At 39.7% G+C, this 18,353-nt stretch overlaps 1 protein-coding gene across 6 annotated transcripts in view; it reads right to left on the bottom strand.

The window, feature by feature from the left end:
* RANBP17 (RAN binding protein 17) overlaps positions 1 to 18,353 on the bottom strand; it is a 375,933-nt gene that overhangs the window by 33,788 nt on the left and 323,792 nt on the right. For all 6 annotated transcript variants that reach the window (XR_003507255.1, XM_027520587.1, XM_027520586.1 and 3 more), the window contains one exon: positions 14,929 to 15,067. Coding sequence is in view for 5 of the 6 variants with exons in the window: in XM_027520587.1 (XP_027376388.1) it covers positions 14,929 to 15,067 (139 nt within the window). In the remaining variant the exon portion in view is untranslated. The remainder of the gene's footprint in view (positions 1 to 14,928; positions 15,068 to 18,353) is intronic.

The raw sequence follows: 18,353 nt of genomic DNA, 5'->3' as shown, positions 1-18,353 counted from the left end.
TGAAATTAAAAGACGCTTGCTCCTTGGAAGGAAAGTTATGACCAACCTAGATAGCATATTCAAAAGCAGAGACATTACTTTGCCAACAAAGGTCCATCTAGTCAAGGCTATGGTTTTTCCAGTGGTCACGTATGGATGTGAGTGTTGGACTGTGAAGAAAGCTGAGCACCGAAGAATTGATGCTTTTGAACTGTGGTGTTGGAGAAGACTCTTGAGAGTCCCTTGGACTGCCAGGAGGTCCAACCAGTCTATCCTAAAGGGATCAGTCCTGGGTGTTCATTGGAAGGACTGATGCTAAAGCTGAAACTCCAATACTTTGGCCACCTCATGCAAAGAGTTGACTCATTGGAAAAGACTCTGATGCTGGGAGGGATTGGGGGCAGGAGGAGAAGGGGACGACAGAGGATGAGATGGCTGGATGGCATCACTGACTCGATGGACGTGAGTCTGAGTGAACTCCAGGAGTTGGTGATGGACAGGGAGGCCTGGCGTGCTGCGATTCATGCGGTTGCAAGGAGTCGGACATGACTGAGCGACTGAACTGAACTGAACTGAACTGCTGCTGCTACTGCTGCTAAGTTGCTTCAGTCATGTCTGACTCTGTGCGACACCATAGATGGCAGCCCACAAGGCTCCCCTGTCGCTAGGATTCTCCAGGCCAGAACACTGGAATGGGTTGCCATTTCCTTCTCCAATGCATGAAAGTGAAAAGTGAAAGTGAAGTCACTCAGTCCTGTCCGACTCTTAGCGACCCCATGGACTGTGGCCCACCAGGCTCCTCCGTCCATGGGATTTTTCCAGGCAAGAGTGCTGGAGTGTGGTGCCATTGCCTTCTCCCGAACTGAACTGAAGTGTCACTAAATAACACCAAATAACATGTACAGCAAATAACATTTCATATACCTCTAACAACCACCTCTGTATATATATATTTTTTGCAAGTGACACTGCTGCTGCTGCTGCTAAGTCGCTTCAGTTGTGTCCGACTCTGTGCGACCCCACAGACGGCAGCCCACGAGGCTCCCCCGTCCCTGGGATTCTCCAGGCAAGAACACTGGAGTGGGCCGCCATTTCCTTCTCCAATGCATGAAAGTGAAAAGTGAAAGTGAAGTCGCTCAGTCGTTAGTGATCCCATGGACTGCAGCCTACCAGGCTCCTCTGCCCATAGGATTTTCTAGGCAAAAGTACTGGAGTGGGGTGCCATTATGTACACTAAATACCATTTCATATACCTCTAACAACCACCTCTGTATATATATATTTTTTGGCAAGTGACACTAAATAACATTTCATATACTCTAACAACCACTTCTGTATATAGTAGGTACTGTTATTTGCATTTTTCTAATGAGAAAAATGAAGCTCAGAGATAGCTTATCCAAAGGTCATGGTTTTGATTTAGAGCAAGACGCTGCCCCAATTTTTTTTTGGCTAATAGTAATGTATGGACACAATTCTGGGGAGTTTGTGATTAGTAACAAAAACAGCAAGACAAACAATTAAAAACATGATGGGCCTCAAAAAAATGGTAAATATAGTAGATTCAGAATAGAAGTAGATTGGGAGAGTAGGGCTGGAAGTAGCAGATTATAAACTCCTAAGGCATTAGTTACTTTCTTATTCATTTTACTCATCTCTAAAATTCTGAGACACATGTGTGCTTTTCACAGATGAGAAGTGAGACATCAGTTGATTTAACTAAAGAATGGGTAGCAGTAGTACTTGGTCGTGTCCAACTCTGCAACCCCTCAGACTGTAGCCCACCAGGGTCCTCTGTCCATGGAATTCTCCAGGCAAGAATACTGGAGTGGGTTGCTATGCCCTTCTCCAAAGAATGGGTAGACAAAGCTACTCTGAGAAAGCTTTTGTTTTTAGGTCTTGAGTTCTGTTTAGTAATAATACTAGAATCAATGTAACACTACAGTGTAAAAATTCTTTCACATACATTGTTCTAAGTGAAATGACATAGTAAATAGAGGTAAGTTTGGGGGCAAGTTCTGAAATATAGACAGAAGTACACGTTTCAAATAGGACAGTGGTAGCTGATACAGAATCATGAGGGGTGAATGAAGGTCTGAAAGACGGGCATGGACTATAATTTTGGGAAGCTATGGAGCTATAGGCTTTTAAGAAAGGAGCTTTTATTTCCTCCTATAGTTATGGCATTTGATTGATTGTTTTTCTCTCCCCACTAACTGGGTTACTTTGCAGAAAAGGAAGTTTGGTTTTATTAATATAACCCTGGGAAGTAGTATATAATGTAGTAGAAAATTTTTAGGCCTAAAAGTCAGGCACAGACTTGTTGAACCTGTTTGCTTTTCTCTTTTCCTTCATATTTCTGCCTTTTGAAGTCCCAATCGTGAAAGTAAATGGATTAAGTAACTTAACATCTACAAAAGGAAGCAAGCAGGAAATAGATTTGCTTCCCCTCACCGGTGGAGAGCGATACGCTATCAATCATACAAAAATTATCAAGACTTCACATAGATTTGGTGACCACATGCCATGCAGGTTGCATTAAAAGGTTCCAATCTACTGAGTCAGCTATGAAAAAGCCAGGTAAACACTTCAGACATGAAGGCTGGGGCATATATCCATGCAATAAAAGCAAGAAGAAGAGCTTCCATTATGGCTGATTTATTGTTGGGGGCTTTGAAAAGGATAAATGATTTCAGGGTAGATTGAAAAGTGTGGAATCATAAGGACCATGGACCATTTTATCAAAGAAAGAATGAACAGTGCTGAGGATTATGTATTATTAGTGGTCTTCTTTATTTGCAGCTGAAGCTGTTGTGTGAGATTCAAATAATGAAACTCTCATGAAATACAAGAATGGGCAGACGTCATGAATTTTCATATTGCGTCCTAGCTCTTGGTGTTTATAATCCATGATTTAGGCAATTTTGGACAGAATTTTTAAGCCCGACAGGCACTTTGTCCTCTCCAGCAACTTGCTGTCTAGCGCTGAAACCACCACAGGCCCCTTCTCTTTTGCAACTGGCTGCCACAGGAAGAACAGGCATCAGCAGCAGCCCTCCTGATCACCAAGGCCTACCGCAGGAAACTGCTCTGAAAAGTTAACTAACTCTATAGGAAAGAGTTGCTTAACTGAGAGTCGGAAGAATGATAATGGGGTTGAACTGAAATTTGCCTTTGACTCAAAATTTCTCATCATAGCAGAGCGGGATATGAAGTGAAGTGAAGTGAAGTCGCTCAGTTGTGTCTGACTCTTTCAACCCTGTGGACTGTAGCCCACCATGCTCCTCCATCCATGGGATTCTCCAGGCAAGAATACTGGAGTGGGTTGCCATTTCCTTCTCCAGGGGATCTTCCCAACCCAGGGATTGAACCTGGGTCTCCCGCATTGTAGGCAGACACTTTACCATCTGAGCCACCAGGGAAAATATGGTGTGAGAGGCAAATTCAAAAACAAAAGGTCTACTTCGGTGATGCAGCAGTTTAGAGTTGACTCCACCTTCTAGACTGACGACTGAAGATTCAATTTGACTATATGAAGATTCAATTTCACCTCTGTAAAACGTGCTTACTACCACCTACTTTGTTTTGAGAAATTAAAGATTAGAGAGAGAAAGTGTGTAAAGTCTGTAACATAGTACCCAACTCTAGTAGTTCTCCCTTTTCACTCCCCCTTTATTTTCCTGGCTATTTCAACTCCCGAAACACCAAGCCTGTCATTCGATTTAGCTAATCTGTATCTTTCTTCTCTTTTTAGCATGTTTTTGGTGAGAGAGACTAAAGAACAAGGCCTCTAAGTTTCTAAACATTCTCGGAATGCTTTACTTCTTTATTACATTTATAACATTAACTCCAACTCAAGAACATGCTCGTAACAACATATATTCTTTATTAATAATGAAAATTTTAATAATAATCAACTTGATTAAGGTAATTTCTGATGGTTTCTAGTTGGTTTTCGCTTGCCCCCACCTTTTCCTGTTTTGCCTTCTGTGCCATCTTTTGCTTTCTTGGAATGCAACCTCATCCCTGTCACAGATCATCTTCAGAGGCTTTCCCTGATCACTTCTAAAAAAGCCATAGAATCTTTCCCTATTCACTATTTTAAGTCTTGTTTAGCACTTATGATGATTTGATATTTTACATGTGTGTGTTTACTGTTCTCCCTCATCCCTAGAATATAAACTTCATGTTAGCAGAGACCTTGCCTATCTTATTCTTTTCAGTACTATCAGGATCTAGAATGGAGCCTGGCACATAGCATGTGCACAGTCGATATTTATTAAATGAATGAGTTGAGAGCCATTATTAAGAGCGGACTTTTGTAAGCCCTGTGCTGGCCTCTATATGTAAGAGTATGGGGGTAGGTAATGGTGGTTTCCCCCGCAGCCAGTCTCTCCCAGCAGGAAGCTTCCATAAGCCTCCTATACTTCTCCATCAGAGGGCAGACAGAATGAAGACCACAATCACAGAAAACTAACCAAACTGATCACACGGACCACATCCTTGTCTAACTCAATGAAACTGTGAGCCATGCTGTGTAGGGCCACCCAAGACGGACAGGTCATGGTGGAGAGTTCTGACAAAACGTGGTCTGCTGGAGACGGGAATGGCAAACCACTTCAGTTTTCTTGCCTTGAGAACATCATGAACAGTATAAAAAGGCAAAAAACCAGGACACTGAAAGATGAACTCCCCAGCATATAGGTGCCCAAATATGCTACTGGAGAAGAGCAGAGAAATAACTCCAGAAAGAATGAAGAGACGGAGCCAAAGAGAAAACAACACCTAGTTGTGGATGTGATTGATGACAGAAGTAAAGTCCGATGCTGTAAAGAGCAATACTGCATAGGAACCTGGAATGGTAGGTCCACGAATCAAGGTAAATTGGAAGTGATCAAACAGGAGATGGCAAGAGTGAACATCGGAATTTTAGGAATCAGTGAACTAAAATGGAGTGGAATGGGTGAATTTAATTCTGATGACCATTGTATCTACTACGGTGGGCAAGAATCCCTTAGAAGAAATGGAGCAGCCCTCATAGTCAACAGAGTCGGAAATGCAGTACTTGGGTGCAATCTCAAAAATGACAGAATGATCTCTGTTCGTTTCCAAGGCAAAACATTCAATATCACAGTAATGCAAGCCTATGCCCCAAGAACTAATGCTGAAGAAGTTGAAGTTGAATGGTTCTATGAAGGCCTACAAGGCCTTTTAGAGCTAACACCAAAAAAAGGTGTCCTTTTCATCATCGGGGACTGGAACACAAAAGTAGTAAGTCAGGAAATACCTGCAGTAACACGCGAGTTTGGCCTTGGAGTACAAAATGAAGCAGGGCAAAAGCTAACAGAGTTTTGCCAAGAGAACGCACTGGTCATAGCAAACACCCCTTTCCCACAACACAAGAGACAACTCTACACAAGGACATCACCAGAAGGTCAATACCGAAATCAGACTGATTATATTCTTTGCAGCTGAAGATGGAGAAACTCTATACGGTCAGGAAAAACAAGACTGGGAGCTGATGGTGGCTCAGATCATGAACTCCTTATTGCAAAATTCAGACTTAAATTGAAGAAAGTAGGGAAAACCACACTAGACCACTCAGGTATTACCTAATCAAATCCCTTGTGATTATACAGTGGAAGTGACAGATAGACTCAAGGGATTAGATCTGATAGACAGAGTGCCTAAAGAACTATGGATGGAGGTTCGTGACATTGTACTGGAGGTGGTGATCAAGACATCTCCAAGAAAAAGAAATGCAAAAAGGCAAAATGGTTGTCTGAGGAGGCCTTACAAATAGCTGAAAAAAGAAGAGAAGTGAAAGGCAAAGGAGAAAAGGAAAGATATACCCATCTGAATGCAGAGTTCCAAAGAATAGCAAGGAGAGATAAGAAAGCCTTCCTAAGTGATTAACGCAAAGAAATGGAGGAAAACAATAAAATGGGAAAGACTAGAGATCTCTTCAAGAAAATTAGAGATACCAAGGGAACATTTCATGCAAAGATGGGCACAGTGAAGGACCAAAATGGTATGGACCTAACCAAAGCAGAACATTAAGATGAGGTGGAAAGAATACACAGAAGAACTGTACAAAAAAGATCTTCATGACCTAGCTAACCATGATGGTGTGATCACTCACCTAGAGCCAGACATCCAGGAATGTGAAGTCAAGTGGGCCTTAGAAAGCATCACTACGAACAAAGCTAGTGGAGAGGATGGAATTCCAGTTGAGCTATTTCAAATTCTAATGATGTTAAAATGTTACACTCAACATGCCAGCAAATTTGGAAAACTCAGCAGTGGCCACAGGACTGGAAAAGGTCAGTTTTCATTCCAATCCCAAAGAAATGCAATGCTAAAGAATGTTCAAACTACCACACAATTACATTCAAGTTACACGATAGCAAAGTAATGCTGAAAATTCTCCAAGTGAGGCTTCAACAATACGTGAACTGTGAACTTCCAGATGTTCAAGCTGGATTTAGAAAAGGCAGAGGAACCCGAGATCAAATTGCCAACATCCCCTGGATCACAGAAAAAGCAAGAGAGTTCCAGAAAAACATCTACTTCTGCTTTATTGACTATACCAAAACCTTTGATTGTGTGGATCAAAACAAACTGTGGAAAATTCAAGAGACAGGAATACCAGAGCACCTTACCTGCTTCCTGAGAAATCTGTATGCAGGTCAAGAAGCAACAGTTAGAACCAGACATGGAACAACAGATTTGTTCCAAATTGGGAAAGGAGTATGTCAAAGCTGTATACTGACACCCTGCTTACTTAAATTATATGCAGAGCACATCATGTGAAATGCTGGGCTGGATGAAGCACAAGCTGGAATCAAGATTTCCGGGAGAAATATCAATAACCTCAGATATGCAGATGATACCACCCTTATGGTAGAAAGTGAAGAGGAACTAAAGAGCCTTTTGATGAAAATGAAAGAGGAGAGTGAAAAAGTTGGCTTAAAACTCAACATTCAAAAAACTAAGATCATGGCATCTGGTCCCATCACTTCAAGGCAAATAGATGGGGAAGCAATGGAAACAGTAGACTTTCTTTTCTTTGGCTCCAAAATCACTGCAGATGATGACTGCAGCCATGAAATTAAAAGGTGCTTGCTCCTTGGAAGAAAAGCTATGACCAACCTAGAAAGCATATTAAAAAGCAGAGACATTACTTTGCCAACAAAGGTCCATCTAGTCAAAGCCATGGTTTTTCCAATAGTCAAGTATGAATGTGAGAGTTGGATCACAAATAAAGCTGAGCGCTGAAGAATTGATGCTTTTGAACTGTGGTACTGGAGAAGACTCTTGAGGGTCCCTTGGACAGCGGGGAGATCCAACCAGTCCATCCTAAAAGAAATCAGTTCTGAATATTCAATGGAAGGACTGATGCCGAAACGGAAATTCCAATACTTTGGCCATCTGATACAAAGAACTGATTCATTGGAAAAGACCCTGATGCTGGATTGAAGGCAGGAGGAGAAGGGGATGACAGAGGAGGAGATGGTTGGATGGCATCACTGACTCAATGGACATGAGTTTGAGTAAGCTCCAGGAGTTGGTGATGGACAGGGAAGTCTGGTGTGCTGCAGTCTATGGGGTTGCAAAAAGTTGGACACGATTGAGCAACTGAATTGGACTGAACTGAATAGTGGTGGTGGATGGGCAATTTAAAACAGGAAAAATATAATCACTTTTGTCATTTATCTTTCTCTCTTCCCATCTGAGAGCTGGCCCCAAACTAAGAATGCTAGTGAATGATTAAGAAAAAAATTTAATACCATGTCAAGCATTTTAGGCAAGTCACTATTCTATCACTGGTTCAACTGTTTTGTACCTCCCTCTCATTTTTCTCACTGAGGCTACAGTGGAACTGAAGTTTGCTTATAACTCAAATAATACCTGTAAATGTCTTTTTGAACATTTTTCACTGTTGGAAAAGAAGAAACACAAGTAATTACTTTCAACAGTCTAATCCTCTTTCCTGAAGACAGAGGGCACAATTCACCTGCCAAACTGTGACCTGTATCAGGCGGACCCAGCAGGGTGGTAAGGTGAAGAGGAATGGGTTTTAAAGACTCCTAGAGCAGGCAGTTACTAGTTGTATGACCTTAGGCAAGTTGTTTTACCTCTCTGGGCAGCAGCTTACTCATCTGTATAGTGAAAACAATATTACCTAATTAATTCATTCAATATATACTTATTGAGCACTTACTATATGTTAGTAACTGGGAAAAAAGTAGTGATCAACACAGTCAAGGAGGAAGCTTACAACAAATAGGAAATAAGGACAAACAATACTATTAACATCTCTGATCTAGTTTTAGTATGCAGAGTGCTTCTAAGAATGAAATGAATGAAGAACACATATGAAAATACTTATGACTGCATCATGTACAGAGTCCACGTCTATGCTCAGTACATTCGTAAGTGGCAGCGCTGGAACTTAAATTCAAGTTCAGTATTCCCTCCATTATGCCACTTTGTCAAGATTCCTTTGAGAGACTTGTTAAAATGCAGATTTCAGGCTGAAGATCACAGTTTGTGAGTACAACATAGCCATCTGCAAGTAATTCAAAACCTTCAAGTACTGCTATGAGATGAGATAAAAGAATGTTAAGACAAACTGTAATAAAAAAAGACAAGACTTCAGTTTCTGTCCATGAAGGATTAACTGCTATGAGAATTTTTTCCTTCTGCCATAAACAACTAGAAAACAGGACAAAATATATGAAACAACATTTTTCAATTACTGCACAAGAAGCAGTATAGGACTATTAAACCAGAGAGGAGGGAGACAAATGAGGTAATACCTACACAACTGCTCAAGCCTATTGCCCAAAGCAGCTTCCAGGCTGCTGGCCAGGAAAGGGGAACCCAAACAAAGCCAAGTGGTCTCAGTGAGTTGAATCTGGGGAGACTGAGGCAGCTGGAACTTCTGCGACTGAGTATCAGAGAGTGGGAACTATGTGAGAAGAGAGCTCTGAAGATCTGTAGAGGAGTTCTCTCCAGTCTTTGAACAATGTAACAGAGACACATAACACGTGTAATTGGAGTTCCAGAAGGAATAGAGACAGAGAGAGAGGTAGACTGTAATTATTTGAATGCAAACTGATTACATCATTTGATGGTGTAGATTATAAACCTTAGAGTACCACTAAAAATTAAGAAGTATGGCTAATAAGCTCATAGGGGATATAGAATGGAGTCATAAAAAACATTTAATTAATCCAAACTAAAAGAAGGGAGGAAAAAGAGACAAAGCAAGAAAAAACAAATAGCAGTATTGTAGATTTAAACTCAAATATACTGGTAGTTATATTACATGTTAATGGCTGAAACACTTTATTAATAGGAGGCAGAGATAGTCAGATTTCGTATAAAAATGTGACCCAACTATATGCTATATGTTAGGCAAATATGTCCATATCCTAATCCCTGAAACTTGTGAATGTGTTAGGTTACACAGCAGAGAATAAAGCTGCAGATGGGTTAAGGTTGCTAGTCAGTTGAACTAAAAATAGGGGGATTATCCCTGATTATATGGGTAGCTGCTGCTGCTAAGTCACTTCAGTCGTGTCCGACTCTGTGGATCCCCACAGACGGCAGCCCACCAGGCCCCGCCGTCCCTGGGATTCTCCAGGCAAGAACACTGGAGTGGGTCACCATTTCTTCCTCCAATGCATGAAAGTGAAAAGTGAAAGTGAAGTCGCTCAGTCGTTAGCAATCCCATGGACTGCAGCCTACCAGGCTCCTCCGTCCATGGGATTTTCCAGGCAAGAGTACTGGAGTGGGATGCCATTGCCTTCTCCCGATTATATGGGTAGGCCCAAGGTAATTCCAAGGGTCCTTGAAAGTGAAAGAGAGGCAGAAGACATCAGAATCAACTGGAGACGCACCTGTGGGAGAATGCTCAGATATTCAGTGCTGCTGGCTTTGCAGACGGAGGACAGGAGCCAGGACAAGGCATGCAGGCAATCTCTAGAGGCTGAAGAAGGCAGGAAACAGCTCTGCTGACACTTTGATTTTAGTCTGGTGAGACCCACGCCAGATTTATGAAGTAAAGAACTACAGAACAAATTTATGTTGTTTTAAGTCATCAGGTTTGTAAAAAGGTGTTGCAACAGAAAATACCTCATGTCGATAAGAAACCAACTTTAAATACAGAGACACACAGAAAGATTAAAAGTGAAATGATGGAAAAAGAGGCTAACTGTAATCAAAAGAATGCTGGAGAGGCTAGTAATACCAGACAAAGTAGATTTCTGAGGAAAGAATATTGCCAGAAATAAACTGTGTCATTTCATAAGGATAAAGGGGTAAATTAATCAAGGGGACATAACAATCCTAAATATATATACACGCACTTGATAACAGAGCTTCAAAATACTTCATACAAAAACTGATAGCAGTAAAAGGAGAAATGGACAAATTGATAATTATGGTTAGAGGCTTTAGCACTTATCTTTTGGTAACTCAAAGGACAAGTAGAAAACAGACAAACAGACAAAAAAATAACTGGTAAAAATACAGAAAATGTGAACATTATCAAGCAATTAGATCTGACGGTTAGAGAACATTCTTCCCAACAACAATGGAATACACACCCATTTCAAGTGCTCCTGAAACATTCACTGTACTTTGGACCATAAAAAAGATCCAATAACAACAACTGAGTATATTCTATGACTAAAATAAAATTAAACTAGAATTAATAACAGAACTATCAGAAATTAAACAATGTGCTTCTAAGTAATACCTCATTGGTAAAAGAAGAAATCACTAGGGTAATTAGAAAATACTTTTAACTGAATAGAAAAAGTCCCCAAATAAATAAAAATTTTATGAGCGATAGCCACAGCAGTGCTTAAAGCACTAGATCTGTATATGAGAAAAGAAAAAAGGTCTAAGATCAGCAATGTAAGCTTCTACTTGAAAAACTAGAAAAGGAAAAGCAAATAAACTGAAGGAAGGAAATTATAAAGATCATACATGAAGTCAATGAAATAAAAAACAGAATAGAGAAATCAGTGAAAAATGAAAACTGGTTCTCTGTACAAAATTAATAAACCTAGAGCCAGTATTCCCAAGAAAAAAAACACACAGATTGCCAATGTTAGGCATTAAAGAGGGAACATTACTAGAGATCTTACAGAAATCAAACTGTATAACAAGAGGATGGTGGTGGTAGTTTAGTCACTAAGTCATGTCCTACTCTTGCAACCCCAGGGACTGTAGCCTGACAGACTACTCGGTCCATGGGATTTCCCAGGCAAGACTACTGGATTGGGTTGCCATTTCCTTCTCTAGGGTGTCTTTCCCACCCAGGGATTGATCTGTCTCCTGCATTGCAGGCGGATTCTTTACCACTGAGCCACCACGGAAGCCATAACAAGAGGGTAACATGAACAATTTTATGCCAATAATGTCAGATAAACTTCAGATGAAATGAATAATTTCCCTTAAAGATATAGGTATCAAATGCTACTCAAGATATAATAGGAGACTGGAATAGTCCTATATCCATTAAAGAAATTTAATTTATAGTTAAAAACCTTCTAACAAAGAAAAATCTAGGCCTAGTGCTTTCAGTAGGGAATTCTATTAAACATTTAAGGAAGAACTGATAACAATTCTACACAAACTCTTTAAGAAAATGAGAGGAGGGGACATTTCTCAATTCATTTCTGAGAGCCCTATATCAATACCAAAACAAGGCAAAGATACGAGAAGAACAGAAAATTATTAACGAAGAACTACAGAAGAATCCATCATAGCTGTCGTGAACCTATTATAGATGTAAAAATATGTATCTAAATTTTAGAAAGTTTTATCTATTAATTTATAAGCAGGACAATATGTCGTAACCCAGTGTGGAATGCAAGGTTGCTTTAACATTCAAATACCCATCAATATGATGGCTAATACCATGCAATGTATTAACAGACACAACGAAAACCCTAAGATTGTCTTAGTATACGCAGGAAAAATGTGATAAAATTCAACACCCATTCATGGTAATACTCTCAGAAAACTACAAAAGAAAGACATTTTCCTAACAAGATAAAGAAGCTCTACAAAAAAACCTAGTAAATGAAGTAAAAGTCTCTCAGTCTTGTCTGACTCTTTGTGGCCCCATGGACTGTATAGTCTATGGAATTCTCCAGGCCAGAAAGCTGGAGTGGGAAGCCGTTCCCTTCTCCAGGGGATCTTCCCACTCAGGAATCGAACCCAGGTCTCCCACACCACAAGTGAATTCTTTACCAGCTGAGCCACAAGGGAAGCCCAAGAATACTGGAGTGGGTAGCCTATCCCTTCTCCAGCGGATCTGCCTGTCCCAGGAATAGAACCTAGAGCTAGCTAATCTTATACTGAATGGTGAAATAATATATCTTTCTCCATAACATTGAAGACAAGGGAAAAGTGTTTGCTACCATCACTTCCATTCAACATTTTACTATAGGCTCTAGCCAGTGTAATAAGGTATGAAGAAAAGCCATACAGATTCAAAGAGGTAAAACTATCTTTATTTGTAGACATAACTATGTAGAAAGACACATCTATCATGAAGAAATCCTAACAGATGCTACCAGAATTAATAAGTCAGTTTAGCAAGGTTACAGAGTACATGGTCAACATATAAAGAAATCAACTGCAATTCTACATGGTAGCAAAAACAACATATTGAAATCAATACCATTTACAAAAGCATAAAAACATAAAATACTTAGTTGGATAAGACTTAATATTCAAAACTTCAAAAATGCTGTTGAGAAAATATAAAGAAGATCCAAATAAATGGAAAGATATGCCATTTTCAAGAACTGAACACTCAATATTGCTAAGACGTCAGTTCTCCCCAAATTGGGCTACAGATTCAATGTAACCCAATAAAAATTCTCCTGCTCATTTTTTAATCTAACAAGAGAAATTGACAAGTTGACTCTAATATTTATTAAAAAAAAAAAAAGGCAAAGGCCAGAATAGTCAAGACAATTTATAATGAAAAAAAAAAAAAATTAGAAGGCCACACTATCTGATTTTGAGACTTACTATAAAATTAGGATAGTACAGAAATGGCACAAAGTAGTCTAATAGATAAAGAATGTTCTTCAACAATGTGCTAGAACAATTGAATATCCATGTTAAAAAAAGAATTCTAACTTTTACCTCATAATAGTGAGTGAAAGTTGCTTAGTCGCGTCCAATTCTTTGTGACTGCAAGAATTAATACAATCCATGGAATTCTCCAGGCCAGAATACTGGAGTGGGTAGCCTTTCCGTTCTCCAGGGGATCTTCCCAACCCAGGGATTGAACCCAGGTCTCCCGCATTGCAGGCGGATTCTTTACCAGCTGAGCCACAAGGGAAGCCTCTTATAATATGATGTACAAAAATAAATTGGATGGAAACATAGACCTAAACATAAAAGCTAAAACTATAAAACTTTTAGAAGAAAACACAGAAAAAAACCTTTATGGCCTCAGGTTAATAAGCAAAGATTTCTTAGGATAGGACACAAAAGACATGATCTCTAACAGAAAAAAATAATTGGACTTCCTCAAAATTGAAAACTTTTACTCTTCAGAAGATACTGTTAAGAAAATAAAAAAAGACAAGACAAAGTTGAAAAAATATTTGCAAAACATGTATTTGAGAAAAGGTTTGTATCCACAATATATAACAAACACTTTCAAGATAAAATAACTCAGAAAAACTGGGTAGAAGATTGGAACAACTACTTTACCAAGAAGACAGATAAATGGCAAATAAGCATGAAAAGATGCCCAAATTAACATCCATTAGTGAGATGCAAAATAAAAACACAAAGAGAGTCCACTTCATGCCCATTAAAATGACTGATAATTGGGACTTCCTTGGCAGTCCAGTGGTTAAGAATCTGCCTTGCAATGCAGGGAACGTGGGTTCAATCCCTGGTTGGGGAACGAAGTTCCTACATGCCATGGAGCAGCTAAGCCCAAGTGCCTCAACTACTTGAGACTGAGCAGGGAAACTACAATGAAAGATCTTGCATGAAACAAAAATGATAGCTCTTGCATGCCGTGTCTAAGATCCAAAGCAGCCTCTGTCTCCTACCCCCCAAAAGACTGAAAGTAGCAAGTGTTAGGGAAAGTAGAGGGCAACTGGAGCCCTTATACATTGCTGCAGGGAGCAAAATGGTACAGTCACTTTGGAATAGTTTGGTAGATTTCAACAATGTTAAATATACATCTAGCATACAACCCAGAAATTTCACTTTGGTATTTACTCAAGAGAAATATTTGTCCATACAAAGACTTGTGCATGAATGTTCATAGTAGCATTATCAAAACAACCAAATAATGGAAACAACCCAAATGTTACCAGTTGGTGAAAATATATTAACAAATTAACAAATGTGGTAACGTATACCATGGAATAATACTGAGCAACAGAAAGATAAAAACTGATTCGGAAAATAAGGCATTATGCTAAATGGAAGCAGCCAGACACAAAGGACTGTATGTTACATGATTCCACTCATATGAAATTCTGGAAAAAGCAAACTACAGTGAGAGAAAGTAGACAGTAGTTGCTTGGGGCTGGAACTAGGGGGAGGGATTGATTAGAAGGGGTCATGAGGGAGCTTTTGTGGTGATGAAAATGTTCTGTATCTTGGCTGTGGTGGTTCATGACTATGTATAGACATTTGTCAAGATGCACTGAACTGTTCATTTAAAATCAATAATTTTTACATTGTGTAAATTGTACTTTAATAAAGCTGATTAAAAATAAACTGTACACCAAAATATGAAAAAGGGTATTTTCTGTCTTTTAAGTAATAGTTACAATCTTTCACTTTGGTTAAACAGTCTTCCCCCATGATCATCTCAAAAGCACCTACTCTAAGAGACCACAACCAAATTCTTCCTCTGAAAACAATGCTCTCTCTGATACTCACCAAGAGCAGTGAGTCCCTCTGAGATGGATGTGAGGACATACAGGAGTACAGGAGGATCTAAGCTGGTGATGAAGCTCATGTGGTCCTGGGTGAGACATTCCAAGAGTGGATAATACGACTGGCTCAGTTTCCGATATTGCTATAATAGAAATACTAAAGGTCAAGCCACAGGGAAGCAAAAGACATGCTACAGTCAGTGAAAACTGACATGTATAAGACTGGAAATTGTGACCTTATTTACATATAAATATATAAATAAACACAAACATAAAGATATATAAAATAATTAGGTTGGTGCAAACATAATTGCAGTTTCAGACTGTGAATTTTAAATAATTATGAAAATGAAAGTGTGAAACTGTTAATCGCCCAATCATGTCTGACTCTTTGTAATCCCGTGGACTGCAGTCCGCCAGGCTTCTCTGTCCATGGGATTCTCCAGGCAAGAATGCTGGAGTGGGTTGCCATGCCCTTCTTCAGGGGATCTTCCCGACCCAGGGATTGAACCCAGGTCTCCAGCATTGCCGGTAGACTCTTTACCATTTGAGCTAGCCAGGAAGCCTGGGTATAAATCATTTTAAACTAGGCTCAAATGCATTTTTTTAAAATCAAAATAGGAACCATTACAATCAACACATTTTTGCCAATGAGAAATAAGTTTGTTTATTCCTGCAGCATAAAAATCCACGCTTTGGGATTCGATGAACTCATGAAAAGCATTTTCTGCTTCCCGCTGGTTGTGGAAGCATTTTCCCTGAACAAAGTCGATATGCTTGAAGACGTGGTGGTCGGTTGGTGAGAGGTCAGGTGAATATGGCAGACGAGGCAAAACTTCACAGCCCAATTCATTCCATCTTTGAAGCATCGGTCGTGCGATATGCAGTCGGGCGTTGTTGTAGAAAAGAACTGGGCCTTTTCTGTTGATCAATGCTGGCTGCAGGCACTGCAGTTTTTGATGCATCTCTTCAATTTGCTGAGCATACTTCTCAGATGTAATGGTTTCACGGGGATTCAGAAAGCTGGAGTAAGATCAGACCGGCAGCGGACCATCAGTGACCATGACCTTTTTTTGGGTTCAAGTTTGGCTTTGGGAAGTGCTTTAGAGCTTCTTCTTGGTCCAACAACTGAGCTGGCCATCTTCAATTGTATAAAATCCACTTTTCATTACAAGTCACAATCTGATTGAGAAATGGCTCGTTGTTGTTGTTGTGGAGAATAAGAGAAGACGCCACTTCAAAGCGACAGTTTTTAAAATTTTTGGTCAGCTTATGAAACATGTATTTATCAACCTTTTTCACCTTTCCAATTTGCTTCAAATGCCAAATGACTAGAATGGTCGACATTGAGTTCTTCAGCAACTTCTTGTGCAGTTGTAAGAGGACCAGTTTCAATGCCGGCTCTCAGTTGGTCATTGTCAACTTCCAATAGCCAGCTACTGTGCTCATTTTCAAGGCTCTCATCGTCTCCTTTGCAAAACTTCTTGAGCCACTACTGCACTGTACTGTGTGCTGTGCCTAGTCACTCAGTTGTGTCTGACTCTGTGCAACTCCATGGATTGTAGCCCGTCAGGCTCCTCTGTCCATGGGGATGCTCTAGGCCAGAACACTGGAGTGGGTTGCCATGCCCTCCTCCAGGGGATCTTCCCAATCCAGGGATTGAACCCAGGTGTCCCACGCTGCAGGTGGATTCTTTACTGTCTCAGCCGCCAGGGAAGCCTGACTGCAATGTTCATTAGCAGTTTCTGGGCCAAATGTGTTGTTGTTATGAGCTGTCTCTGCCGTTTTACAACACATTAGAACTCAAATAAGAAAATTACTCGAATTTGCTTTTTAATATAATTTCCCTAGTCTAAAATAAATATGAAATAAACAGCAAGTAATAAGTCATTAGCAAAAAATATAAAGTGATAAATGTGTATTAAAACGATGTATAACATAACCACATTTATTTAAGAATGTATGGCAAATTCAAAGTGCAAATGGCAAAGTTCAACAGTGCAAAACCACAATTTCTTTTGCACCAACCTAACATGGAACAAATGACGTAATGATTCTCAATTCAGTATTTAAAGGAATTCTAATAAAAATATCTTGATCTCTAGAAGTCCTAATTTGAAGCTATAGTATAGCATAGTACGTAATTTCAATTTGCCTTATATGGTTAACGGTTAAGCGCAAGCAACACTGTTGTAGTATGGAATTTAGAAGACTGAATTATTTTTCTGGGCTGGAATAATATAACACAGAACAGTGCTTAACAGGGGCTAGGGAACCTTTTTTTTTAACACAAAGAAATCTGCTGTTATAATAGGATTTGGTATCATCATCTGCTGTATTCACACAATGTCAACCCATATAACTAAATCATAACTGGGTAAATGGCTTAATATTTACCATACACAACAGGCAAAAGATAAGTGCATGAGAAATACACCTGGAAAACCTCAAATGAAACTCAAACCAGTATCAAAGAAGCACAACACTCATAAGAGAAATAAACCATAGCAATATTTATTAAAGTGAGATTAAGACTACCTCCATAAAAATCACATAGGGGTGCTTGTTAAAAACACAGTTTTCTGATCCCCAGATCAGACTTAACAAAATGAAAACCTCTGGAATGAGGTCCTGAAAAGGGCATTTAAGAAGTATATTCTAAGGGAGTCCTCTGCATCCTCAATTTTGAAATTACTGAGATAAAGGTTTGCTTGTCTACTAGAAAAAAGATCAGAGAAAATCCTGGAGCCATATCAGGTTTGCTTCTTTTTTTTTTTTGGTGGGCTTCAAGTGCTAAATGAAGAGTTCCCTCAATGAGGCTGTAGCACATGGCTGATCTGACTCAAGTCTCTATTCCACAATTTCTGTTGCACAGGCAGCCTTCAATGAGCATTCCATTCTACTGCAAAGAGGCTGGACACCTTTGGCTCAAGATGCATTTTTTTGTTTGGTTTTTGGGTTTTTTGGGCCATGCTGTGTTACTTACAGGATCTTAGTTCCCTGACTAGGGACTGAACCTGGGTCCTTGGCAGTAAAACTGCAGAGTCTTAATCACTGAACTGCTAGGGAATTCCCAAGATGTGGTTTTATGAAGACTAGCTTAGAAAGGTGGAAGAGGGTACCACTAGTCCATTAGAATGTCAAGAAGCACTTCTTGTACAGGCTGACTAACACAGGCCCCGCATCTCGTAGTCTGGGGCAGGTGGGAAAGCCTGAGCATAAGTTTGGCTGTGCTACTGAAGCAACTACTGCAACCACGCTGGGCATATATTAGCTTTTGTGTAATCAGGCAGAGAGATTTAAAAAAAAACGTCTGATAACGACACAGCTCAGTGGAGGAGCCTGGAAATTTGAATTCCAGCAAGCACCCCAGGTGATTCTGATGGGCTTCAAAGTTTGAAAACTACTGACATAAATCACTAAAACTAG

Source organism: Bos indicus x Bos taurus, chromosome 20 (genome assembly GCF_003369695.1).
Source record: "Bos indicus x Bos taurus breed Angus x Brahman F1 hybrid chromosome 20, Bos_hybrid_MaternalHap_v2.0, whole genome shotgun sequence".
Lineage (NCBI taxonomy): Eukaryota > Metazoa > Chordata > Mammalia > Artiodactyla > Bovidae > Bos > Bos indicus x Bos taurus.
This window is presented reverse-complemented; position numbering and strand designations above follow the sequence as displayed.